Genomic DNA, 27,833 nt, shown 5'->3' with positions numbered 1-27,833 from the left:
CAATAGGAATGTAGAAGCTAGAGAGAAGGCAGGACAACTGTTTGAGAGAGTTCCGAAATTGTAAAAGCTTTGGATTTTCCCTCATACTCTCCAATTCTTCACTGGAATTATTTCAGTCTAATGGGATTCCTATCTTGGTGTGTTTCTTGAGATTTTATCACTATTTTTTTACTCTTCTCATTCTTAGGAGAATGTCTCTTTTCTAAATATGAAAAGGAGCCTTAGTCATTTTCTGGCTGAAGATAATAGGTTTAATTTTTCTTTGGTGTCTCACTCCTCGATTCTAACTCTCAAGATAGAAGAAGGGGAATTGAGGCTTTGGCTGCATCCTGCTTTTAGCTGCTTGAGTGAACCATCATGTTTTAGATACTATTTAACATTATGGGGAGATAAAATCCAGCTGAGACTGAAGGAGAAATGTAAACAAGGTCACATGAACAAGAGAAAGAGCAGACCTTTGGTTAATAACTAAACCCAGGATTGGTTAATGATTAGTAGAGAAATTATATGTAGTCTGAGTCTTCACCTACCTATCATGGGACCAATTACACATGGTCAAATAATCAAGATAAAATAAATGGAAAAGCGTCAGTTAATCATCACTTTAGTGAAGGGTCAGTTTGGTGAAGTCAGCAATGTCTGAAAATGTGTTTTCCTAATTTGTGATGTTGAATAACTGATCCAAGTAATGTCTAGATTGCCTCATTCAGGCTTTTGCTTAAATTTTCCTTTCTCAGTCAGACCTTTACTGATTCTAATATCTGAAATAGTAGGCCCAACACTCTCTATGCCTCACCCTGCTTTATTTTTCATCATAGCTCTTATCTGTAACATTATATATTTGTTTACTGTCTGAATCCTGCACTAGAATGTAGTAAGCTCCATGAAGGCAGAGATTTGGTTGGTTTTGTTTATGGTTGTATACCAAGCTCTTCAGATAGTTCTTAATGTATATTGGACACTCAAAAAATTGTTGAATGAATGAATGAATGGAATGTTGATCTAAATGTCCACTTGTGTTTTAATCATCCCCAATCTCTTCAATGACCTGACAAGGGCATTTTTCTGCTGTACTGCTCTATGGCCAATAGTTGATCAAGCTGCCTGTTTTGAATTCTTCTTTTTTTTAAACTTTTATTTATTTTTTAAGTGTGTTTTTCCAGGACCCATCAGCTCCAAGTCAAGTAGTTGTTTCAATCTGGTTATGGAGGGCGCAGCTCACAGTAGCTCATGGGGGGACCGAACCGGCAACCTTGTTAAGAGCACCACATTCTAACCAACTGAGCTAACCGGCTGCCCCTTGTTTTGAAATTTTTACTCACCTCTAGATAAAACTATCTGTCTTTGAGGATTGGAAAGCCGCATTTGGACCTGTTAGCTTTCCTCTGTTCCCGGGTCATAGACTACATGCACCCTTATCCACAACTAGCATCTTTCACATGCATGCAGTAATTGTTCCTTCTTTGGTAAAGCCTTCTCTGGTTCCTGTAGGTAGAGTTTTGCTCTGTCCTTTGTACTCCAATCCCACCTTGCTCTTAACTATGCAAAAGTATAATACCTAACTCTGCAAAAGTGTTTTTAATTTATTTGTTCATATGTCTGTTTCACTAAACTGAGGCTTTTGAAAGTCAGGTATCATCTTTGTATTGCCCAATACCTAACTAGGTACCTGGCACAAATTAGCTGCATTAAGAAATGTTTGTTAAATGAATGAATGCACATTAAAGTTGGGAGGAAGAGAGGAATAATTCAAGGTAAAGTCAGAGAGAGAGGCTTGATAGTATAGGTACTTGTAGGCCAAGGTAAGGAATTTAGATTTTCTTCTAAGTGCAGTGGGACACCATTGAAATGTTTTAAGCAAGGAATTGGCATTGTCTGACACATAATTTTCAAAGAGAAGTTGGCTGCTGAGTAGAGAATGAACCATAGAGAAGTTAAGAGTAGAAGCAGGGAGACCAGTTAGGAGGCTATGGGAGGAATCTAAGCAAGACTGTTTGGGCTAAAGTGCTGGCAATAGAAATGGAGAGGGGTAGTTAAATCTGAGATATGTTTTCTAGGAGGAACTAGTAGAACTGCTATTGATTTGGATGTGGAGGATGAGAAAAAGAGAGGAATCAAAGAAGACATCTGGGTTTTTGTCTTGAACAGCTAAGAGGGATAATTGTACACTTTACCAAGACCGAAAAAACCATTTTGAGGGAAAATACCATTTTTAACATATTAGGTTATAAATGCTTGTTAGACATCCACGAGGAGCAATCATAAAAGGCTGAAAAATTTACCGTTGTGGAGCTTAGGACACAGGTCAAGGATAGAGAGATAAGTATGGAACTCATCAGGGTATAGATAGTTTTTAAAGCTCATCAGGGTATAGATAGTTTGGGACTAGATAAGATCACCCAGAGAAAGAGTGGCTTCAATATCTAGTGATTAGGTACAGGAGAAGAAATGTTAGCAAAGAGCCACAAAGAGACAGGTAAAAATAAGGAGAGTGTGGTGTCACAGAAACTGGGAAAGGAAAATGTTTCAGGAAAGAAGAAATAACCAGCTGAGTCAAATACTACTAAGAGATGAAGATGAGGGCAAAGGAAGGTTGACTGGATTTGGCAACATGAGGATTGGTGGTGACCCTCACAAACACATGGTGAGTAGAGTCTTGAGAAAGAGAACTGCACTCGAGTGCAATGATGGGTGTGTGTCTATACTGTCTACTTCGCCTCCCAAGCCTCTCCTCAACCCGCTGCAGTCTGGCTTCAGACTGTCTCACTGAAACTGCTCTTGCAAGGACAGTAACAGCCTCCTTGTTATCAAATCCAGTGGATACTTATTTTTGGTTTTTACTGCAATTTCTCAGCAACATTTGAGGCCCACTTTCTCCTCCTTAAAATAGTCTTTCTTTGGCTACTGTAATCAACTTCTGTTTTCTTTTTGTGTTCCTCTTCCTCTGTCTATCTCTTAGTTATATTTCTCAGAGTTCTATAATATATATTTTCCTTATTTTTTATATTCTACATGGATAATTTCATTTACTACCATGCTTCAGTTATTGTCGACATATGGATGACTTCCAAACCTATTATTGCCAGTAAAGATCTAAGCTTAAATGTCACCTCAGAGAAGCCTTCATTGATCACTAAGTTAGGTCTTCTCTTTACTCTCTGTCATAGCAACCTTTTTGTTTCCTTAATAACACTTGGATAATACACAATTTTTTAGTGTTATTTATTATATGCTTCATAGACTGTAAGCTTCATAGAGAGGCAAGGACCAACTTTGTTTTGTTCATTGTTGTATCCCCTGCAATGATTAGTTTTGCTACATAGGAGGCATTCAGTAAATCTTTGCTGAATGACTGAGAGCTCGCTCTCTCTCTCTCTCTTTCTCCCTCCCTCTCTCTCTCTCTCTCTTCAGAGCCATATATCCTTTTGCTGACTTAATATCTTCACTAATTCAATATGTCCCAAACTTAACTCATTATTCAGAACAACCCGCCACCATGACTACCCCCCACATAAACACAGGAAAACAGGTTATTCTTCCTGTTTTTATCATGGTGAATGATGACCACCATCCACATAATGACCAAACCAAATCTAGAGTCATTCTTGATTTATTTTAAAATTATTATTATTATTTTTTTCAATTACAGTTGACATTCAATATTATTTTATATTAGTTTCAGGTGTACAGCATAGTGGTTAGACATATAATTTACAAAGGATCCCCCAGTTAGTCTAGTACTCACCTGGTACTATACATGGTGATTACAATATTATTCACTATATTCCCAATGCTGTACTTTACATCCCCATGACTATTTTGTAACTACTAATTTGTATTTCTTAATCCCTTCACCTTTTACATCCAGCCCCCCAACCCACCTCCCATCTGGCAACCATCAGTTTGTTCTCTGTATCTATGAATCTGTTTCTGTTTTGTTTGTTCATTTATTTTGTTCTTTAGATTCCACATATAAGTGAGATCATATGGTATTTGTCTTTCTCTGACTTATTTCACTTAGCATAATACCCTCTAGGTCCATTCATGATGTTGCAAATGGTAAGATTTCATTCTTTTTTATGGCAGAATAATTAATATTCCATTAATTACTCTGTCAATACGAAGTTTGGCAATTAAGTTCGCGAACTCATTCTAGAAAAAGTGTTACATACCTCATTGCTGAATACCACTATGGTCACCTTCAAAATACTCCCCTTGGGAAGCTATGCACCGATGCCAGCCCCTAGTCCACCCTTCAAAGCAATTTTGAAACTCTTTTTCTTCTGGAGTGGCCATCAGAACTGTCGTCGTATTACCCTTGATGTCCTGAATGTCATCCAAATGTCTTCCTTTCAATTTTTCCTTTATCTTCAGGTAAAGAAAGAAGTCATTGGGAGCCAGATCAGGTGAGTAGGGAGGGTGTTCCAATACAGTTATTTGTTTCCTGGCTAAAAACTCCCTCACAGACAGTGCCGTATATTGTCATGATGCAAGAGCCATGAATTGTTGGTGAAAAGTTCAGATTGTCTAACTTTTTCATGCAGTCTTTTGAGCACTTCTGAATACTAAACTTGATTAACTGTCCAGTTGGTAAAATTTATAATGAATAATCCCTCTGATATCAAAAAAAAGTTAGTAACATTGTTTCGAATTGATTTGGACTGACGAAAAACTTTTTTGGTCGTGGAGAATTGGCTGGCTTCCATTGTGCACTTTGACGCTTTGTTTCAGGCTCATATTGGTACACCCATGTTTCATCACCAGTGATAACATGGCACAAAACACCGTCTTGCCTCTCCAACAGGTCTTGGCAAACTTCGACTCTCCTTTTCTTTTGTTATCAGTGAGCTCCTTCAGAACCATTTTTGCACACATCTTTCTCATGCCAAGATTTTCACATAAGATTTTCCCGTCTCTCTATCGATGTTTACTTGGTCTGCTATGCTTCCCGTATTCAGCCGATGATTCTGACATACAATTCCATTAATTTTTACAATGTTTTTGTCAGTTCTGCTTGTTACTGGACGCCCTGACCTCTCTTCATCAGTGACGCGTTCTCTTCCCTCAGAAAAACGTTTAATCCACTACTGTTTTCTTCATGGCATTATTCCCAGAAACTTGGACTAACATGTCCCTGATTTCATTTCCACTCTTGCCAAGTTTAACAAGAACATTTAACAAATTTAATGTTTGTTCGTTGCTCTAATTCAAGCTCAGACATTCTTGCAATGGCACACAAAAACATACAACAACAATAATGAACGCCACTCAGCAAGACACTGCCATCCATCAACACGAACACAGCTGTGAGACACTGATATACTAATGTAATGAAACCTTACTGAGCTGTTTGTACAGCGCTGCCTATCTAAACACACAGTGGCAAGTTCGCAAACGTAATTGTCAATAGGAGTTGCTCCTGGATACATACTTAGGAGTTGAATTACTGTCTCAAATAGTAACTCTATGTTTAACTTTATGAGGAACTGCCACACTGTTTTCCCCAAGTGCCTGCGTCATTTTACATTCTTACCTGCAGCGTATAAAGGTTTTGATTTCTCCATATCCTCTCCAATACTTGTTTTTAACCATCTTTTTCATTATAACCATCCTAGTGGTTGTGAAGTGGCATCTCATTGTGGTTTTGATTTGCATTTTTCTGACAACTAATGATGCTGAGCATCTTTTCATGTGATTATTGGCCATTTGTATATCTTCTTTTTTTACCCCCAGAAGCTAGGAAGTGTTTATTTACAATACTAATGGTCATAAACTGAGATAACACAAAATAACCAGGATCTGTGAGGATATAATATGGTTAAAAGATGAATATGCGCACAACCAAGAATATAAAAAAGAATGGATAATAACTACTCCAGATTCTGCTAAGAACTCGCTTTTGGGACGAGGCGGGGTGTCAAACAGTGTTTATTAAGTGTAAAGTAACCCCAGCCCCATGGGGAAGAAAGTTCCAAGGAGAACAGTTCTTAGGTAGGTTATTTATTACCTAATCTATAAAGTAGACCTAGTTCTTTGCAGTTCTTTTATATACCATGTAGTTTCATAACCCTGTGCCTGGAATGCCTGACTTCCACACTCCGATGTCTCTTAATCATTACTTCTTACTTTATACACACTTCGGTTCTGCATATCACCTGTGTTTTATTTATTGGTTCACATGTCTGAATGTCTCTTCTACTATTTGGTGATGAGCTATCAAAGGACAACGACCCATACTATTCATCATAGTATTTCCAGTTCTATGTATCCATCACCCTGCTTCTCCAGTTATCAGCTCATGGCTGGTCTTCCTTTATACCTACTGCCACCTCATCCCGATTATTCTGAAGCCAAAACTAGGTATCATTTCAATCTACAAACATTTTAGAGTGTGTCTTTAAAAGATGGGGACTCTTTTCTTAAATATAACAATGTCATGCTAAAATAACAATTCCCTAATATCAACTCATCAATCTCCCCAGTGGTCTCATGATTATTTTAAAACTTTGTTTGAATTGGGTTTCAATAAGGTCTATATAGTTCAGTTGGTTATATCGTTTAAGTTTCTTTTAAACTATATGTTTCCTCTCATTTCTTATTATTTTTTAAGAAAATGGTCTTTTGTTCTGTTGAGCTGTTCACAGCCCTGTAGATTTTGTTCATTATATTCCCATGGCATCATTTAATATGTTCATCTGTGCTCTGTGTTTCCGGTAAGTTAACAGATTTAGGCTTAATCAGAATCATTTGACTGAGGGGATGGGAGGCAAGAATACTTTATAGCAGTGTTGTATTCCACCAAGCATTATGTAATGGTCTTCTGTCTCTTGTTTTGTAGCCATTGATGAACTTTACATTGATCTATAAGTCATTAGGAGTTGCAAAATGCTGATATTTTAATTTTGTCATTCCTTTCTCATTTTTGTTTTTAGCTGGAATATGTCTATAAAGAGAAATTTCCTTTTCTCAACTGTATGATTAACTTGAGAAATAATTTAAAAGTACTAAGACCTTTAGATATTATGGAATAAAAGAGTCAGCTTCACAACAGATATGTAAGGCAAACTAATAGGTTTTAAATGTCAATGGGAGGTGGTGAACTTACCAGTCCCTTTAAAGTAAATTTCTAAAACTTAGCAACTCCTTTATATTAGGTTGCTGCAAAAGTAATTGCAGTTTTTGCAATTTTTTTTAACCTTTTAAACCGCAATTACTTTTACACCAACCTAACAAATGTTCAAAACATTAACATTTCATGGGAATATACATCTTCAACTAAAAAAATTAACTCTTGGCGGCCTGATGGCTCAGTTGGTTAAAGCGCGAGCTCTCAACAACAAGGTTGCCAGTTCCATTCCGGCATGGGATGGTGGGCTGCAACCCCTGCAACTAAAGATTGAAAATGGTGACTGGACTTGGAGCTGAGCTGCGCCCTCCACGACTAGATTGAAGGACAACTACTTAGAGCTGATGGGCCCTGGAGAAACACACTGTTCCCCAATATTCCCCAATAAAATTTATAAAAATATAAAATAAAAACTCTGACATTTAAAAATAAGAATTAGGAAAGCCATTCTTTAGTACAAAAAATACAGTCGGTCAAGCTAATATTAATTTCCAAAATATATATTACTTTTATAAATAAACAAAACCACTTTTTAAAAATAAAGCAGTAAAATGCACACCCCATGTTGGACCAAATATCTTATGTCTTACCATAATAAACTACTGAGCTCCCCCTTTGCTTTTATTATGATGCCTCTCTCAATTACTTTCTCCAGCCTCTTGCCATTACTGGGCCTAATTCAGAATTGAAGTTTTAAAATACTCTCTTCAGTAAATAAAATAAAATTTATGTTCCATGTTATCAATTCTGAAATGATTGGGAATCCTAATGACGACCAGGATACCCTTACCTGGTCCTAGTATAGAGATATAGGAGAGAAATCTGGGTCTAGAAGTTGGTAGTTTCATGCATTGTTCCAATAAAATAGACAATATTTAACACTTGGAGATATCCAGACAGTGTTTAGTGTTACCAACAGAACTACTTTTATTATCTGCTCTATGTTATTAACAAAATAATCGCAACTTAAAAAACGAAACAAAAAAAAGTGAGCAAAATTAATGAGTGTGCTAACAATTAAGATTTTTTTAAATATTAAGATTCATTACTGAGTTAAGTTTTAGAATCTTCTTTGGTAGATGTATTTGAACTAGGCTAAACATTTGTACTCTAGCATCAGGCCAAACCACTTGTTCCTGTCCTCTAACACTTTTTGTTGGTGGTGGTTTTTTGGATCCACCTTACTTTTTCTTGGAATGATCAGATCTGAGATTTGGGTTTGAGTTTTTTGGGGCTAAGTAGGCAAAGTAGGCCTGCTTAGGCCTAGGCAAAAGGCCCTTCAGCACTCCAGTCTGGCTCCCTGGAGTTCCACAGCGGGGTCTGTTTCCTGTGCATGTATGACCCTTGGTAGTCTCAGAGGGAGACCCAGTCTAGGGCAGGATTTGGCTTTTCTTGGCCCTAGCCTGATACTAACTTAGTTTCACCGCAAACTGATCCTAATGGGAGATTAGGATGTTTCGGGTACTGTCTCTTGGCTACATATTACATCTGTCTGTAATATCTATTGTTTCCCCACCACCACCACCATTTTAGGTAACTCTCAGGATTCTGAGTGACTTTTTTCTGCTTCTGCACTGTTTATATTTTCTGAAATGAACATATTGAAAACAACTTAAAAAAAATAGACTACAATGAATTATTTACCTAGAATTAGTTTAGTTTGCCTTAAGTAGAAAGAAAAGAGGCTAGAGGCTATATAAACTCTTAAGTACAATTCTGTGGTAAAGTGACAAAAACAACTTGCAAAGTAAGTGAGAACAAACATTTATGACAAGAATACCAAGATCTAAGGAAGGACCTTAGACAAAAGGTTTATAGTCTTGAGTAGGAAGGAAGCAGATGAGACATAAATACTGCTGTGTATTCAAAAGTAGAGCCCGACAAGGCTGAAACCCTTTCTAATTATTAACTTTTGATCTCATTCAGTATTCCCATGATAGGCACATCAGTACATCAAATGGTAAAACAAAAGATCAAATTATTTGTCCATGCCCAGAAATAAAATTCAGAAATAGGTAATCCCCTTCTGTGCCTCTCTGCCCATTACTGTAGCAGCATAAACAGCCTGTAAGTGCCTCTGTGTGGATATTTTAGGGAAAGTAAATTGGTTACTAGTGCTCTGGAATGTGGAAGCTGAGTCCAAACTAATAAGACAATTTCATACTAATCTGATAAATTAGATCAGAACCAATTCTAAGCTTGAAAAAGTTTTTTGGGTGTCACTCTTCTTCAAGATGAAAGATTATATTTTTAAATGGCCCTTCTACTATGTCAGAATATTCCCATTAGAATATTAGGAAATCATTGTCTGGAAATGAAAAGCTTTGGCTTTCCCTAGCATTGAATCCTGTATTTTTGGAAAGTCATGAATTAGGCCAGATGTTCCAGAAGAAAATAATCTGTAATAAAGTATAAATTGGTGGATTTCCCTTTGTGCCAGAAGGGGAAAGGAGTTACAGGGTTATTTATCAAAGGTCTGTTTTTCCTGAGTAGGTGTGGAGTTTCCAGAAGAAACAAATAGATCTCCTCATCGCCTTTTACAAGCATAGAATTACAAAGTTAGAAGCAGTTGTGCTGGAGGCACAGCAAACAGTGACCAGCCAGGAAAAGTAAGTAACAAATCAAATCACCAGAGTTGTTTTTTTTTTTTTCTTTCAGAGAAGCTGTTGCCTTTAATTCCTTATGGTTGCAAAGCCTGTAAATTGCTCCATGTATGTTTATGTTTGTTTTGGACAAAATCAGGTACAGAATTCTTGGTCCCCTCAATCTCCATTTTATTTTTATCTTTCTTCTTTCAAGGGGCCCTCCTCACTTTATAGCTTTCCTCTTCTATTTCCCCCAATCAAAAACTGCTTCTTCAGAGAAATCAGACATAGCTTTTTCAGTGATAAAGACAAGAGACAGCATTTAAAATGTTATCTGTAAGAAGGTATATTTTGGAAATCTTAAGCTAAAAGATGGAATCCTTGATGGAAATTTTCAGACATTAGCAGGCCAGGGCTGTGTGTGGAGAGGAAATGGAATTCTATATAAACTCCTCTGAAATCATACCAAGTGACTGCTTATTTTGTCCATCTGATTCTTCTCACCATCAAAACCCTGCTATTGTCTCTCTAAATCACTAGATCTCTGACAGAAACACTCTGCATCTCAGCATCTCTCCACAAACATTAACTAGATGTTGATAATAATAAAAATCAGGATTTTTATCCCACTGACCTGCTGGAATTGATTGTTTCCATCTTTTGCCTAGAGAGCTGTCAGTCCTAAGGAAGGAGAATGGAGAACTGAAGAAATTTCTAGCCATCCTGAAGGTGAATGAAATGAATTTTCCTTCCTATTATTTTGTCTCCTACTTTTCCCATCTATCTAGCAGACTGAATGGAATAGTGTTTCCTAACCTTTTTCACATCATGGCACATACAACTGATAATATTTGTACCATAAGCACAGTATAATAAATGGATGAGACCACAGAAGACCTTGGAGGACTGAAAGGATCAATATCTAGGACACTGGTAGCCCATTCTCAAACATCAGTGAGTCACCACATACCATTTGGGAATCTCTCTTATAGAAAAGGCATCTGTTGTGACTTAAAATTTCTTTTCAAGAATCCCACAGCACCTCAGCATCCTTCCTCTCCCTCAAACTCTATTTCCTAGACATGTCTCTCTTCCTAAAAATGTTCTTTGTATTTTATATAATGTTCCTATTGATCCTACTCCTATAACTATTCTAGCACATTGTGATCCTGTCATTTTTCTTTCTCTCCCTCTATTTCCCCACATATATCAGTCTGCAGGATTCCCAATGTATTTTTATGAAGAGGAACTAAAATTTTATTCCCCCAAAGCTAAAAATTTCCTAAGGAAACACTGCTGCTATTTTTTCTCCTATTGGAAATCACAACGAGCGTCCATTGCAGCTTAGTTATCTAACAAGTAAGGTCCATTGATTAGGACCCTTCAGCTGCAGCTTGCTTCAGTCCTGTTTTTTTCACCTACAGGAGTCTCCAAGTTGGTACCAAGGAAGCAGGTCAGTTTTATCAGGCTCCATACTAGCCCTCTTTGAAAATTTCTGTTCTTTCTTAACTCTTGGCTATAACTTCTGTGTGGGCTATGAGATGGAGGAAATGGTTGATGAACTTATCTTTCACTTTTCCAAGAGTTACTTACTGAAAAGTGGTAAAGTAAAATCTTGAATATAATGCTCACTCTTGACCACCACCTTATGAAATACTATCATCCTTCAAAATTCAGTTCACATGTCATTTCTTCTATGAAGACTTCATTAGGCAGAGTTAGATGGTCTATTTATTCAATAAATATTCATTAAGTGACTACTATTTATCAGGTGCTGGGTGTACATCACTAGTTACTCTAATCGGTAATGTTAAATATTTTTAATAGCCTTGACTACTGTTTATCAGGTGTTGGGTGTACATCATTAGTTATTCTAATTGGTAATTGCTAAATGTTTTTAATATCAGCCTTGTATTGGTGGATTGAAAAAGACCTGGTCCCTGCACTCACAGAAGTTACAGTCTAGTGTTCTTTCATACTTCCGTACTTCTGATATACCCATTATAACACTTAAACATTGCTTTATTTATTTTCTCTCTCTCCCGTTAGCCTATGAGCCTCTCAGAGATAGGAATTATAATCTAGTTATCTTTGTAATCTCAGTATCTGTGACGTATAAGCAGTCAATAAGTGCTTGTTCGCTAGATGGATGAGGGGATGGAGAGTGAGGGAATGGTAGATGTAGTAATGGATGGACAGATAGATATATGTAAAGTTGAGAGTACTTGGTAAGGTGCTGAGGGAAAAAAGGACTTCAAAACTTCTATTACGGGCAATAAAGAAGGGGAGAAGGTTTCACTTAGGGAATTAGAAAGCCAAGGAGTCTCATATGAAAACTGCTTCCATATTTTGGGGTAATACCTGTTAATACATAATAGTAAGAAATTTGTGCTCACAGGGGTAGCTATTATTTCTAAAAACAATGATCTGACTTATCCTCTGACATGGCACTTAACTTCTACTTCAAGATATTAGAGCTGACTCTTCTTTTTCCTTGCAGGTCAACCACACCTCGACCAGTGGGCATTACTTCCCCATCACAGTTAGGTAGAGAACATTTTTGCCAAATATCTGTGTGAGATGATTAAATATCCTCTTCCCACATGGAAAATGGCTTCCTCTCAGAAACTAGAATGTAATTTTCCTAATCTTCTGTATGATATGAAAAGATCGTACAATCAGATACCCACTTACAGTTGATTGGCTAGGCAAGGCAGAGCATACTATTGATGGCAGCTTTTCATTGTGCCCTTTATTCTTTTTCAGTTACTCCACGACCTAGTTCTCAGCATAGCAGCCAAGTGGTCAGGTGAGTAGGAAACCTACATAGCAACATTAAAACTGTTGGCAAAAGTTGGAAGATGAAAGAAATACCTAGATGTGGCTGAGATAGGGACTGAGGAGACTTTAGGTCTGTATAAAAGTTTAACACCAGGTTTTTGTGTTTTTTCTTTTTGTCTCACCTTATACAGTAGATCCTCCTCAGTGGAGTCTATCCCTTATAGAGTGGCTGGCTTTGGTAGCGTGGGACAAGTAAGTATAGTTACTTTCTCTTTCCCGATTGAGATTTCTAATGCTAAATGAAAGCAAAGATTTAAAGCGAGAATATTAAATTTATGTTGGCTTTAGCATAAATTACCCGATGCCATGCCTGGACTCTCTTTTCTTTTGGCAATGCAGACCTGATGTTAGAAGCTGACAGAGAATGAACAGGGGTGGAACAGTGGAAGCGTTCAAGGACTAAATGAACAGTGTCATCATGTTCATTTGGGAAGTAGTAAAGTGTGGATCCTTCTTGGACTGGCATACCCACTTCAGGAGAACAAAATATGCTTCAATGTGTAGATATACAGAAATAGCAAGGAATATAGACGCCAGAAAACCAGGATATATTTTTAATTGATGTTTATTATTTGTCCCTCAGGGAGCCAGAGGCCTTCAGGGAAGGAGCACTCCCAGAGACTCTTATACTGGTGAGGGGAGAGAGAGGAGTTAGGTGTCAGAAACCAACATATTCTGTGCATACACCATCAGATTTCTGGTTTTCTGTGCATAATATAATGCATTTTTACTTTGTTTTTTCCAATGATTCCAGTTATCTGGACATATGTTACTGCTTTTCAAATAATGATATTTCTGTCCTCAAACTTACAAGAGGAAAATAAAAATCTGAGGGATAGAAAGTCACTGAAAATTTCTAGTCAGATGGGTAACTTGACTCAAAATAATTGACTTCGATTTTTAAAATTGCCACAAGATGGCAGTAGAAATTAGGTTTAAAAGGAAGGTTAACTAGATGCCCATTATGTTAGCCTAAAGGGTAATGTATTAAACATAAAAATATTCCAGTGAAGAAATATTTTGGTTTCACTTAATTTCTTGTCTCTTGCCCCTTAGAACTATTACTGTTAACTATTTTAAAGGGCATTAGCCAGTCCATAGAGAATACTTATCAGAGAAGATTTCCCTTTCTTTCCAAAGAGGCAATTTTGAAATTTGCAAATCTTTCTGGATAACCATTTTTGAAATTCACGTAATAGTCTCCCTCAAATTCTTTCATATTCACCCCCTTGAGAATGTAGATGTGCTAGCCAATTTATTTGTTAGGATAGTAGTAATGTTCCCTTTTTCATTCTTGATTTTAGTTATTTGAGGCTTCCTTCTGGTTTTTTTGACAGCATGGCTAAATATTAGTCCATTTTGTTGATCATTTCAAAGAACCAAAGATTAGAGCAGAAATAAAGATTATAGCAGAAATTAATGAACTTGAAAATAGAAAAATAGAGAAAATCAAAACCAAAAGTTGGTTCTTTGACACATATACTGAAAATCTTTGATTCCCAGTTCTTTTGCACTGACCCCAAGTATACCTGAATCTCTTCTCCAGTTCATGGATTATCTCACAGGCTCATTTTTATGCTTTCCAGAAACCCCTTCACCAGCTTCCACTCTCAGCCTATCTTATAGGTGAGTAACACCATGTATGCTTCCTTTCACTTGGAATCTGTTCACACTGACACTCTGCCAGCACCCCTGGGGTTACTTCTCCACTGGCCTGTACCACTGAAGTTTATAATCTACCTTGTAAACAAAAGAGAAGGCTGACTAGAACTGTGTCTAATATACATTGGAATTACATTATTCTCACTTCCAAACAGGTTCTCTAGCCTAAATGTATAGGCTCTTCCTTTACATATGCTTTTTACCTTTATCTTTCCTTTTGTCTGCTGATGCTTTCATTTCTCCTCCTTAGACCTTCATCTGCCTCCTCTGGACTGGGCATTTTTTCTTTCAGACCATCCCTAAATGGTGGGGATTCAGGCCACACAAGCGTCCTCACTCCCAATAATTCAGGTAAGTTAAGTAACATTCCCAAAGGATGGTAGCTTCAACCATGGACAGATATACTAAAATGAATACTTTTGAGGTAAAAAGGAAGTTGGGATTTGCCCCCACCCCGCCAAAAAAGCATTATCTTCAGTTTGACTCCTTAATAATCCTTTAAGTTATCGCATTTCCTTCACAGTGAAGTGAGGTTTAAGATTTTGCATAAATAGCACTCATCCAGTCACTAGTTGAGTCCTGCTATTTAGGCAGAACGTTGACCTGTAGAATTAAACTGGGCTTTTTTTGTTTGTTTGTTTGAGATCCCTGTTTGAACATTGTTAGGAACTCAGTTCTGAATGAGAATAAAACTAGTATCCTATTTTCTCCCCACCTTTTTCGAAAAGGTACCTCAGCTACCACCAGTCCTTTTGACAAGGGGCTGTCATCTTCCATAGCTCATCAATATCTTTATATTGTTGCTACATTTTTCTATTCATAAACTCAAATCTCAGATCTCTTCCCATCTTCACAGGAAAAGAACAGACTTTATAACCCACCTCTTAAATTGCTTAGCTAACAGTCTTTTCCCTTCTGAGGAGTGTTCCACAGATTAAGAACTATCTATTTACCCTGATCTGCGAGTAACACGACCAAAGAACTGCCCAAGGAAGTTATCTTTCACCATTCCATTCTATCCTTCAGGTCAGAGGGACAGCAGAAGCCCACTGGAGAGTCTTCCAGGTTTCCAGTTACCGGTCCTGCAGGTAAGCCCTGGCTACTCTAAATTGTCTGCGTATGAGAAACTCCCATGGTTAGGCCTGTACACTACATGCCTCTTTCTGGTCTCCTGTTAAGGTGGCAGAGTGTAACCAGTGGAGAATGACATGGATTTCAAGTGTGGTAACCATATCTACTCAATTTTCCAGAATGGTCTCAGTTTCAAAGATTCTGTCCCAGATTAGCTTCCTGGTTTGGGATTTTTAAATTAGGTAACATAGTAGTGAAAGGCTTTAAACTAAGAGGTCTTGGCCAAGGTGAACTAAGTATATGGCACAATTGGCATTCCCAAATTTCACAAAAAAGTATTCTTAATGGAATATGTCTTTTGTGTAGAGGTACTGCTTGAACTAGGAAAACCTTTTTTTTTTGGTTTATTTCTCCTGAAATAGCTAGAATGCTTTATAAATTTATGGGACTATGATTCTAATCCAGACAAAAAGAGGAAAAGGGCATGGGAACGAGAAGAGGTTTGTAATGAGCTCTATTCAATGAAAAGTTCAGTCTTTCCTTTTAAGTTAACTTTTATGGCTTAGATTTTGAGGATATTTAAGCCCTTTTTCCATGCTAAGCTCCTAGGTGATCCCAGGGCCATACTGAGATATTTTGTTTTCATATCCAATATTCTCTTTATTTCCATCAGCAAGAAATTAGGGTCTATGCCCTAAGAGGCAACTGGGGAAATAATGTCCCTCTCTAAGATTCTCACAAATGGAAGAATTCACCTAAAGATGAGAAAGATTTAAGAGAGATAGAAACTATCTACAAATATATAGGGCCCTAATTGGATCATGATTGAAACAAACTAAAAATCTATTTGTGAGCAAGTTGATGAAAATTGAATACCTGTTGGACATTTGATATTAAGCATCGTTAATAGTTTTTTTGTAGGTATAATGCTATTGTGGTTACATTTTTATAAAGTCTTTATCTTTTGGAGATAAGTACTAAGATGTTTATGGATAGGAAGTTAAATGATTGTCTGGGTTTTGCTTTAGTATAATCTAGTGGAGAGGGGCAGTGAGTAAAAATGAAAAATTGGCCATGAGTTATTGAAGTTGGGTGATGGGTACATGTGAGTTCATTATACTACTCTACTTTTGTATTTTTAAAAAATTTCCCTAATAAAGTTTTTTAAAAATGTTACTGAAATGCTACCTCCCCAGAGGCATAAGAATTCTGCCTCCCTGGTAATCATCTCTGGGTGTGGTATTAATATTCCAGGTCTTCCTAAATAGTTTGATTTTCCAGTATTCTGATTAACACCAGAAACCACTGAAATATTACAGTTTCATAAGTAACAACAAAACCTATGTCACACTAGATATAGCAAATCTTAGTTTGGAAAAGTTATCATGCAATGGCAAAAACTATGAGGAAGCAACAGTGGTGGTTTGCTGTCCTGATAAACTTCATAAAATGGCTTGAGAGAGGGCCTGACTTGCCCTTTCGGTTATAAACATCCGTTATCTGCTTGTCCTCTGCTGCAGACTCTCTACCAACAAAGGCAGATGGGATTAGCCAGGGAGAGAGAAGCGTGGACCACTCCCAGATAGACCATCTTCAAGGTCTGATCTATACATACCCCTGAAGGACGGACTGTAGCATCCAATACCCATTAGGCATGTTGGCCTTGGAAAATGTACCCTGCCAGGTTTCCTGGTTTCACTCTGTACTTTCAGTCTTTACCATATACACCTCCTCGAAGTGGTCAGGATTTTATATAAGGATACTGTCGCAGGAAGATGCTTATATTTATCCCACAAGACATATATAGCTTTCATTTCCTACAATTTGAAACAAAGATTGTAAAAACAATTCTTGACATCTTTGGGGTGAGGGGCAATATACTCATTAACTATGTTTTATTTATGGATTTCATTTTTTATCTTCAAATATATTCTTCCATTGCCAGTGTTAACAATTAACAATTGTTCCTTGTCAAAAATTATACTTTTTTCTATTTGCCTATTGTTTTCTCTATGCCTAGTTATTATTAAATATGTTGATTTCCCTTTCTGTCTGATAATAATTGGAGACACAGACTTCCAGCTTACCATAAATAATAAAGGATGCCCTTTTATTGCTACTGCAACTCTACTGGTATTACAAGTTCTAGAATGGTGGGATGGGCAAAGAACACTGCCACTGACGTCAAGTATTTATTCTTCTTTGGCTACTAAGGGGTAGAAATGAGAAATTAAATGAGTGGACTGCTGACAGGCAGACCTTAAGCAAAAATATTAGGAAAATGTAAAGATAGCATCTGCCAGAAATAAATTAGGTCTTGGGAGTGACCTCGTAGCTGAACTCATTACCCTTTCTGGAACTCTGAATTTATTTTTAAAGGCATTTCTAGACACACCTATTCTGAGCAAGAGCCTGTGCTGTAGCAGGTGCAGGAAACAATCTGCATAGTGAGAGATACTGATCTACTGCCTTTCAAAGATTGTGTGCCTCTAGTTTATCTCAATATATCCCAAGGCTTCAAAAATAAAAAGTATACTATATCAGAATGTTAATGGATCTGGCTCCATTAATCTCTAAACCATAGAAGTGGCAAAGTGGAGGAGAAACAATTTTGTTTTTGGCCTTTTTATTATTATTTTAGCAATTTGGGGCTTCCACTCTTGTGTCTAGATGGGTAATCCATTGATATCTTTATATCTGACCCCGATGAAAACCATTCTAAAACATCAATAAGTTCAGTTCAAGACCTGGTCCCTCTGTCCTCAAGACAGATCCTATAGAGAGGTCTCTCTTCTGGATACAAATTGAACCAACACCAACAAATTGAAAAATCTGTCTGTCAAGCTAGGCAGGCGGGAGTGTCAGGCTTGTAAAACCAAACCTGGAGCCTACCTGCAGTCCCCTGACCAGTAGAAACCATTCCCTCTCCTCTATCCCTCTGTAACCTAATTCTACTTTTTTTAAAAGGACATCTCCTCTAATTCCCACCTCCAATAAATATCCAGTCTAAATAATTCTCCACCCAGTTATTAAACTTTTTCACAAGCTCCATGGGGGAAGATTTACCCTGAGACATAGTGAACAGAATGGGAATTTTGGAAAGAGATAAAAAGGTACAAGGCAAAGTGGTCCCAGTATCAGAAATGAAAACATTCTGCTTCCTGTGTAACTCAGTAATGAAGCAGGTAAAATATATCAAATCAAGGTGGTATGAGGAAGAGGAAATATTTGTGAGACTGGGGCAGACTGATATTCTTAGCTGCATCATGCATGGACTTGTGCTGAGAGAAAAGGAGGGGAGCAAGGCAGCCTTATATTCCAGGGAAGACAGTGGGACTAGGGGATGCACTGAAATCATCAGTTAAATCAGAATTCTTTCCAATCCTCCCATGGATATGGCCGCTCTGTAGTACACTAAGGGAAAAGGACGGCAGATATGAGGACAGCAAGAGCCTTTACCCAGCCCCCAATTTGGACCAGAGCCTTAGCACTCTCTTCACTGAGGCTAGAGGTCTGGATTTCTGCCCATTCAATTCCCTACCTCACTTTGTGCCCTACGCTCATCCTCCCTGGTCCACCCTTGCTACATCTCTGTCCCCCAACCTCAAGAACACAAAGCTTTTCAAGTTCTTTGTCACAAGATAATTTTTAAAATGTGGTTTGTTTAAACAGTTACTAAGTTGGTTCATCTTTTAGTAACAGACCTCCCCTCCCATAGCCCCCCATTCAGTCCTGTATGATCACATCTTCATCGCTGTCATCTTCCTCCTCCTCCTCTTCTTCATCCTCATCATCTGGCAGTTCTTCCTCCTCCTCTTCCTCGTCTTCGTCTAGACAAACCACCACCTCAGCTGGCTCAGGTAATCGAGAATCAAACCAATCCAGTACCTGCTGGGTGCTAAGCCTTGATGCCTGACTCAGTTGAGGGATATCACTTTCCCAGAGCTGTTGGTGGGCTGCCCAGTACTTCTCCAAGGGACGTATATCTGGTGCAGGTGGCGGTATCGGCAGAGGTGGTGTCTCAGCCCATTCATTCAAGGAGCGGGTTGAAGGCGGTGGTGTGGGCATTGCTGGGTCCTGGAAACTAGGGGTACCAGGTACTGCATTGTCCCGAAACCATTTTAGTTGCCCGTGCTTCAAGGCATAGCGTGTGTCACCAAACCACTGAATGATCTCAGGCCGGGGTAGACCAGTGATCTGTTCTAATTTATGGTAATCCTCACGCCGTGCCCACTGGCACTGTAAAAAAAACGATTTGAGGATAGCCAGCTGCTCTTTGGTTTTGCGCTTGGTCTTTCGCTGGCGTGTATCTGGGGAAAGGTACTCTGCAGGGCCAACCCTACCTAGTACTGAGTTATGCCTTAGCCTCTGGGGCGAGACTGGCTCCACATATGGGGGTAGTGCCTGTTCAGTGGGTGACCGTGGCTGTGGGATACAGCCCAGTGGCTGGATGGGTTTAGAGGTGGCTGTAGCTCCATTAGCCAGTACCTGGAAAGAGGAAGAAGAGGTAGAGGAAGAAGAAGGAGTCACATTAGATGCTGACCCCGGCTTACAACTACTGGCAAGTAATGAGACTGGCGGGGGCTTATCCCGAGCACGTGGCTGGTGGGCAGCTGTGGAGTGGTTCCAGGAAGCAGTACCTAGGCCATGTGACTGGCCAGGACACCTGCCTGCCTGCTCCTTAGAGAAGCCACTGCTTTGAAGATCCTGCCAAAATTCTGATTGGTGGGAGAATGCCCCACTGCCAGGTGCCATCAGGGTCTCCTTTGCTTTGTGGTGACTCAATGGCTCTGGGGATTCCTTGGGCTCTACCTTCAATCCTTTCACCTGGGTGGGCTCAGTAAGAGTCAAGGGCACGATTCCAAGACTAACTTGTTCTGGAGGCGGCACTGGAGAAGGAGGCACCTCCTCTGGGGGCCGCCCTGCATGATGAGTAAAAGAGAGAAGGGATTTGAAATGGAGTTGGTCCCTGTGATAGACCACCCGGGCTCGAGTCTCTTCTATTTCTTCAGATGACCAGCTAATGCCACAGCGGAGGCGCTGGGCCATGAACCAAGTCTTGACTTTCTCCATCTGCAGCCCATAGCGTAGGCAGAGAAGGGCAATGTCTGCTAGACTGGGATAGGGAAAGTAGCTGAAGGTTTGTAGCAGGTGTTCATTGCCATCCAGCTCACTGGTCTGGGCTGCTTGGGTCCACACAAGCTGGAGCTCCTCGGAGATTGGAGGGAGGCAGATGAGCCCCGCAGGGGAGGTATTAAGACTGCTGGCCTCTTTATTAGGAGGCATGATGCTTTCTGATTTGTGCCCTTCAGAGATAGCTGTAATAAGAAACACAGCTCAATCATTGGCGTTCCTCTTTTGGCCCATTGTTCAATTTCTACCAAACAAAATGTTGCCCTCCAAAACAGTCAACTTTCTACGTGTACTGTGCTGTTTTGCTTTTAAAGTGTTTTTAACAATTTCTCATTTAGTTTTCATAACCTTATGAGTCACCAGTCTGCTAAAATTCCCATTGTATGAGAAAACCAAAGTCCATAGAAGTTATATTAACCCGTCACATGACTAGTGAGTGTTGTCACCAAGACAAAACTCTGTCTTTAGAAGAAGGAAAACATCCTTATATAGCCTTTACCTTTCCAATTCAAACTCATTTCACCAAGTTCATGGAACAAGAGTCACAAAATGAAGACTCAACAACAAAAACAAGAGGAGCAGTAATTTCCGAACTGTTACAAATGCTTTAGCTCCTAACAATTTATTATTATCTCTAAAATATGGAGATAGGATGGGAATACAACGCATGAGAATCTAGAAGGTAGGACAGCATTGTTCCTCTGCCCAGAACCCAGCCCCCTTTTCTTTCCCTTCTTGGTGGTAGAAGCTGGGGGGAGGGGGGAGGGGAACGGATAGGACCTTTAAACCTTAAGCCCAAACCTGATAGCTTTAGTTTTCTCTCAGTAGGATGAAAGATAGGTCAGCTATCTGGGATAAATGGGGCTTACTTCTCCCAGGGTTTGGGTCCCGGTGGGTAGAGGGGAATGTTTCCTCCCCCAAGTCATCCTCAGAACAAAGGTTATCCCCTCCCCCGCCAGCCTTTGTCTCTTCCAACTGCTCAGTCTCTCTCTAGGGAGCCTAAAGAGCTCCCTCAGACTTTAGCAGCCCCCCACACACAGGGCGGAAGGCCGGCAGTGCTTATCTCTTCAGGCCAGCTTTCTTCTCAGCCCAGGTGGGCAGATTCATTGTAAATTGTAACCAGGTCCTGCAAGCTACCCAGCAGCAGCACTGGTTCTGGGACTGCAGGGATAGCCCCTGACCACCTTCATTCCAGAAATACCTGCTCAAGTTACTTCCTAGAATAATCCTGTTAACCGAATTTTAACTCAGCTCCTTGTGTGGGCTTTATTAGAAACTTTTAACACATCTGTCACCCTTTACTCTTAGAGGAATCCCATCCGAGTTTATAATTAGTTCTGATATGTTAAGGATGGGACAGGATTCCTATGTAAATGCTACATGATGAATTGAGAAAAATCTCAAGTCTAGAAAGTTACAAATAATATCAGGGATTTTACATAATGATTAGAAAAATTCAGAATTATTATAATGTGTGTCACCATGCAACAAGCAAATCTTAACCGAAGGACATGCAGATCCTAAAGGCAATACAGCGTGAAGAGAACCTTAAGAAGGTAAATGGAGGCAGCACGGCACAGTGGGTAGAAATATGATTCTTGGGTAAGGCCAACCTGCAGTTTGGACCCCAGTTCTGCCACCAGCTAGCAATGTGGGCAAAAGTTACTGACCTTACATGAGCCTTAGTTTCCTCATATGTACAAAATGAAGACAGTCCTGAGTGTGAAGTTATTTTACTAAGCACCTACTATGTACTAGGTGGCATGTATAGGCAGGGCTTAGAGCAGCTGTTAGAGGTAGAGGTGTGGGGGGAAGTAGATTTGAGATTAATCGAAGCTCCACCGTGTCCTAGAGTGCTGCTTGTCCTTGGGCAAGTTATCTAACCTCTCTAAGTCTTAGTTTCCCATCAGAAAAAGGGGAGGTCATAACAGCACCTACCTCACAAGTTTATGACTAAATGAAAAAAATACATTTGACATTATGCCTAGAACAAAGTAAAGGCTCAATAAATAGCTTTTATCATTACTTCAGCTCATGGGGTAATTGATATAAGGTACTGCTTCTCCTAGACAATGTGGGAAGTGACACAAAGACTATTTAAAATCACTATTTTCAATGTTTTTGCATAGTGCTATTTCTAACGAGCACTGGAGGAAACCAGGGTGTCTGTGATTTTATACTTCTTATATTTTAGAAGTTGGATATAATTCCAGAAAGGATTTTGCTGCTTTAAAAAAGTATGAAAATCACTGAATTAAATCCATAATTTGAAAATAAACCCTTTTTGATTGCCAGGTGAACTGCCAGTGTCGTAGCTCTACCTTTCCCCTTCAGGTTCAGCCTAGACACAGCTCACCGGCCAGTGAGAAACTGCTTGCACAGCCAGGTGCTAAACCACCATTTAGAAACCATGGCCCAGCAGGAACACGACAAACCTAAACTAGGGATACTTTATGATTGCAGCCCTTGATGTCTACTTAACCTTATTTGTGTCCTGTTCTTTAAGGACACAATAACACTTTGGATATGAGAAGAATGTAGCATAAGGGCTAAAGCAGCCCAGTATAAGGTGAAGACTGCCAGACAGGCAATAAAGCAGGCACCGTTATAAGCCTAGGAGGAAACATTATGCTCATTCATGGGGTTTGCTAGCCTTTGGATTCACATGGCATCAACTTGATATTTCAATATAGCATGCAGTAATGCAAATTCCGTATTTGGTGTACTGTACACATCCAGTGTTCCAATTATACAAAACACAAGTTATGGAAGATGTCCTAATACAGAATCGTGGCTTAAATCAAGGCACAGCTGTACAGCTGGTACCTCCCTGGAAGAATCTGGCTTTGAAATAGGAAGAAACTATAATCAGAGTGGCTCATGAGAATTATAACAAGTAGGGCAGACCTTAGAGTGATCCAAACCACAGTAAAGACACTACAGTGTCTTGTGTTCTTGGGCCTCTATTTGGGAGGGTAGAAAAAGAAGGAAATCAAAGCTGCAGGAATGACTCCTACAGGCAGAGGTGGCAGTGGGATTATCAATTCAGAACAATTACTAAATCCGTATCCTTATTGAATGTGCCACATGTGCTCTACTGCTACTTTAAGTCACTAATAAAAAAAGAGTCAGAACAATGCCCTCTTTTCCTTTGGGCTTTCTTTCCATACCCCTGGGCAGAAAAGAATGGGCTGCCTTAAACTTCCAGGCTAGGTGTTTACACACACAATCGTAGGGAAAAAAGTGTTCAAAACTTCAGGCTTGAGCCTAGGCTTATGGTTAAAGCAGGAGGCAGTTCAAGTGAGAGACTAGATATGATCCCGCTCAATTCCCTACATCTTTATTCAGAGAAGAATTGAAGTACCGCCTGAAATGTGTTTTGGTGATACACTTTTAAGGGCCTAGGACTTTTAGTGATATTCAACTTATGTGCTTCTCAACATTGTGGATCATGAACCTCTTTGTGAATCAGATAAAAGTTACGGACCCTCAGAAAGCAATGACTACTCCTCCACCCCCAAATGAGCATTCACACTTACACATTATGTATGTAATCTCAGGGAGTTCACTGGCTGCTCAGAAGCCCAGCTTGAGAACCTCTGTCTTATGTTCTCCCAACTTAATAAAGGCAATGGTGGTAACGGCTTAAAGAGGAACAAACAGCTTGATGTGGATGAATGGAAAGCATGGATGGCAGACTCAAGAGAACTTAAATAAGTTGGTTTTGGTGATATCAGCTGGAGAGAGTAGAAGGGAGGGGTGTTCAACTGGGCCAAGAGCCTGGCTTCACTGACCCACTGGACATGATCAATACCCACAGTACACTGGATACTAGAGGCTGGTAGGCTGCTGTTTCGTGTGCCAAAATCATCTGCTTCCTTCAGCTGCCCTGTGTACTTGGGTCAGTTGTGTGTGATTTCAAACCTACCTACTTATTGTGCCCACTGTTCTTCTGTATTTATATAATAATGTACTTAAAATCACATAAACCTATGAAAAATTTGTGTATTAAAAATGGTTCCTACGAAAACAAAGACAAATGCTGTGGAAAATTTTTAAAAATTGCTCAGTTCAGGGGTGGCTGGTTAGCTCAGTTGGTTAGAGTGTGGTGCTGATAGCACCAAGGTTGCTGGTTCGATCCCCGCGTGGGCCACCGTGAGCTAGCCCTCCTTAAAAAAATAAATAAAAATAAGTAAAAGTTGCTCAGTTGGGAGTAGGCAAGACAAGTATAAAAGATTGGAGGGGCAAGGGACTTAAATATCTCAAAAGGGTTCTGCATTCAGATTGCTTCACAAGTGTTAAAGTCATCACTCCACTTTAAAGAAACCAAACCTGAAAATAAATCATAGATGACGACAGGCAGTGGCTCCCATCTCAGACTACACACTAGAATTACCTGGGAAACTTAAAGCAGGGCACACTCCTCATTCTGACTTAGTAAGTCTGGACTGGGGCCCAGGCATCACTAGTTTAAACAGTTCTCAGATTTGAGATTTGTTTGTGTAGTTTATTCTAGAAAGACAATTGGGAACTCTAATCAGCAGACTTACAAAAAGAAAACGCCTGGACACTACCCCAAAAGATTGGTGAAATGAATATACTTTTAATGGCAATGTTTAAGACATGTACCCATCGTTTTCTAAATTCCCAACTCTAACTGGATTCTTTGTTTTTCTACTGCCATCTGCCTATCCTAATTATATCATATAAAAGGGCTTCAAATGTATCGTTCATATGATAAAAGATCTCCTGATCCGGGCCCACATTATCAAACAGGTCTCAGCTGAGTGTTCTTTCAGTTTAGAAGTCTCAGATTAAGACGCAACACCAGGAACCTCTAGGATTCGGGTTCTTACTTTCCTGGTTGGTTTGCTGAGTATGGCTGGGTAGGAGGTCAGAAGGGACTGCATCTCCCAAACCTTTCATTCCCAAGTCCACTGCTCCCCAGAAGTAAGGCCAGGTTTCTGTACGTGTGTTGAGGTCGCCAGGAGGTAGTCATGGGGAGGAGGAGGCAGGCCTGGGAAGGAAACGTTTCTCCTATCCTCCATTTCACAGGCAGTCTAGAAGGCTCCAAACTGGGTCAGAGAACAAAAGTTGCTACACTTGGGGCGATGAGCCCCAGGGAGCAGGCGAATCTCAATCCTCCCCTCGCCAAGGGCGTCCCAAACCAGCCTTCCCCTCCCTCCCTACACACCCACTCACCCTCCCCCAGTTACAACAGGGAATCGAAAAGTCTGGAGGAGAGAAGAGAACCGGGGTAGTTCAAAACTCGAATTCTCCTCCCCCCAGCGCGGGGATAAGGGCTCCCGGAGGTCGGAGATCGCACAGGGGCAGGGAAGGTAAGTCGAAGGGGCTGGGGATCACTCACCGCGGTCCGGCCCGGGCGGCGGCTCCCAGCCTTGCACCATGGGCCGGGGGAAAAGGGGGAGAAAGGGCAGGGGGCCTCCGGGGTGGGAGTGGGATTCCCGCCCGGTGCGGCCTGCTTCGAGCCCACCCGCGCGGAGAGCCGGGACCGGGACTACCCCTCCCGCCCCCGAGAACGCGCCCGTGTAGCCCAGCCCTGCTCGAGCGAGTTGGAGGCGGGGCGGATGGGTGGGGCGGGCCCCAAGGGCGGTGCCAAGGTAGCCCGAGTCCCGATTGGTGGACGCAGGCAGGCGGGCACCGGCGAAACGCACTGGGCTGGCCATTGGCTGCGTGTGTCTCGGCTGAAGTCGGTTATTGGCTGCGTGGGCCTCAGCCGGGGTGGCTATTGGGTGCGTGGGGCAGGGAAGATGTCCTCCGGGGCCAGGGTGCAGTGAATGGTACCTTCCCCCACCCTCGACCTAGCGACGCCGGACCTTCGAAGTACAGGGGGCCATGTTCCTCCCGGAATTCCCCAAGGAGTTCACAGCACTTGCTGAAGTGTCCAGACTGCCAACTACTTCCCATTTGTTTCCTCCTGAGGGAAGACCTTTTCAGCATTCGCTTGGCAGCCTTTCACACGAGCGGTTCCTTCCCAGCAAAGGGGCCAACCGCTGTCAGCAGGGTCACTGTAAACCAAGCGGCTGGAGCAACCAGGAACTTGTTCTCGAGATGGATCAAATGTCTTGCTACCCAGAAAGACAAGGATACTAGGAGCGTGGCACCTTCGGCCGCTTCCCGGGGCCAGCTGGCACCGCATAGGTGTTCCCAAAGTATTGGAGGGGTCACCTTATTGGGACCGATCAGACCCCCAGGTCTCCATCCCTGCACTTCGTAAAGAGGACTTGGCGCACTGCCTCATATTTAGGGACCTTGGTTTTCGCCGTCAAACAAGGGATAACCATGAAATGGACTTTCCACCAAAGCAGTATTCCATACACCGAAGTTGTGGGCCAAAAGTGTGTATAGTTAGGATTCTGTCTTCTAACTAAAATTTGGGAACATACTTTCTGAAGTAACTCTTCTGTTCTTATGCTGGTCTTTGAAAAAGTCTCTTGCCTATTCAGGTCATTTAGTAGCTTTTATAAGCCACAATAATTTATAAAACAATTTCAGACTTTGCCATGTATTATGCAGACCTCACCCCTACACTTGTATCCCCCAAAAGCCAACCACCATAACTGTTACTTGATTCTTCATTGTTCCACTCTAAGATCTAGAGCTCTTCAGGGTTGCCAGACATCAGAGATATATATCTTTTCAGTGTGGAGCCCTATTTTCTGTTGCTGGCTCTGTATTTGCCCCTGCCTCCCCCTTCTCCCTCATTATATTTTGTGACAATCTCAACTAAGAGCCAGCCCCACGTCCTTCAAACTAGTAGCAAAAAACAGGAGTAAGTAATGAAGACATTCATACTCAGCTTTAGAGCTAGAAGCTTTTGATCCTTCAGGGTTTAAGCCAGGGCTGGTGGTGTATACAACTTCTAAACCATGACTATTACAATACCCCGATGGTTTGTATGTAATGAAGGAAGGGAAAAGTGAAACACTAGGCAGCAGCAGCCCTCAGATTTTAGCGGAGAGGTCATTTTTTCATGATCCAAACAGTGAGACTAGACTTGTGCTTGTTTGGCTGGAAAGCCAGGCAGGAACTGTCTGTAGGAATTCAGTGCCCGACCCTGGAGGGTTCAATAAATCACTCTGGGCATCCCTGATCACGGGCTTGGGATTATGACAGTGGGGAACTCAGCCACCTTTCTTGTTTCAGAAAGACACTCCTGAGAGTCAAGAGTAGGGAGCAGAATCAAAGACAGATTTAGGAGAAGAAACAGGAAAGAAGAAACTCCTCTGCCCCAGTTCTGGACTGTAGGCTGACATCTCCCACTTTTATGTGGGTTTCACCCTAAAGCTTTAGAAGATGGAGTGGACTGAGTGAGGGAGTGGAAGAGGCTGACAATCCCTCCTTTAGCAAGACAATAATCCTCCCAGCTCTTCCAGAGAGTAGTACTGAAGAAG

General features: G+C 40.6%; 2 protein-coding genes across 4 annotated transcripts; one reads left to right on the top strand and one right to left on the bottom strand.

Moving 5' to 3' along the window:
- The first annotated feature begins 2,611 nt into the window (after positions 1–2,611).
- Positions 2,612–16,990, top strand: RNF212B (ring finger protein 212B). The gene is made up of 12 exons (XM_088796932.1): positions 2,612–2,644; positions 9,620–9,735; positions 10,380–10,440; positions 11,136–11,164; positions 12,212–12,258; positions 12,478–12,520; positions 12,684–12,744; positions 13,136–13,184; positions 14,139–14,178; positions 14,465–14,565; positions 15,241–15,302; positions 16,806–16,990. Exons 1-12 carry the CDS (start codon positions 2,612–2,614, stop codon positions 16,869–16,871), a joined length of 708 nt encoding a protein of 235 aa, XP_088653058.1. The 3' UTR covers positions 16,872–16,990.
- HOMEZ (homeobox and leucine zipper encoding) lies at positions 13,102–26,002 on the bottom strand. Of its 3 annotated transcripts, none has more exons than XM_088797007.1 (3): positions 25,787–26,002; positions 20,098–20,603; positions 13,102–19,773 (listed from the first exon to the last, which is right to left on the bottom strand). In XM_088797007.1, exons 1-3 carry the CDS (start codon positions 25,824–25,826, stop codon positions 19,012–19,014), a joined length of 1,308 nt encoding a protein of 435 aa, XP_088653133.1. In that variant the 5' UTR covers positions 25,827–26,002; the 3' UTR covers positions 13,102–19,011. The 3 variants fall into 3 exon arrangements, with proteins under 3 accessions (XP_088653133.1, XP_088653134.1, XP_088653132.1); XM_088797008.1 differs by having other exon boundaries at positions 20,158–20,603; XM_088797006.1 differs by having other exon boundaries at positions 13,102–20,603; positions 25,787–26,001.
- Positions 26,003–27,833: the final 1,831 nt, after the last annotated feature.

Source organism: Rhinolophus sinicus, chromosome 3 (genome assembly GCF_057876585.1).
Source record: "Rhinolophus sinicus isolate RSI-liver-muscle chromosome 3, RSI-T2T, whole genome shotgun sequence".
Lineage (NCBI taxonomy): Eukaryota > Metazoa > Chordata > Mammalia > Chiroptera > Rhinolophidae > Rhinolophus > Rhinolophus sinicus.
The sequence above is the reverse complement of the archived record's forward strand: the minus strand, read 5'-3'. Positions and strand labels throughout refer to the sequence as shown.

Coding starts and splice junctions, on each gene's coding strand:
- RNF212B (XM_088796932.1), top strand. CDS start 2,612: ATGAGGATTGGTGGTGACCCTCACAAACACATG. Junction 2,645..9,619: donor GTGACCCTCACAAACACATG/GTGAGTAGAGTC, acceptor TTTCCTGAGTAG/GTGTGGAGTTTCCAGAAGAA. Junction 12,521..12,683: donor CATAGCAGCCAAGTGGTCAG/GTGAGTAGGAAA, acceptor CACCTTATACAG/TAGATCCTCCTCAGTGGAGT.
- HOMEZ (XM_088797006.1), bottom strand. CDS start 25,826: ATGGTGCAAGGCTGGGAGCCGCCGCCCGGGCCGGACCGCG. Junction 20,604..25,786: donor GCCGCCCGGGCCGGACCGCG/GTGAGTGATCCC, acceptor TTCTTATTACAG/CTATCTCTGAAGGGCACAAA.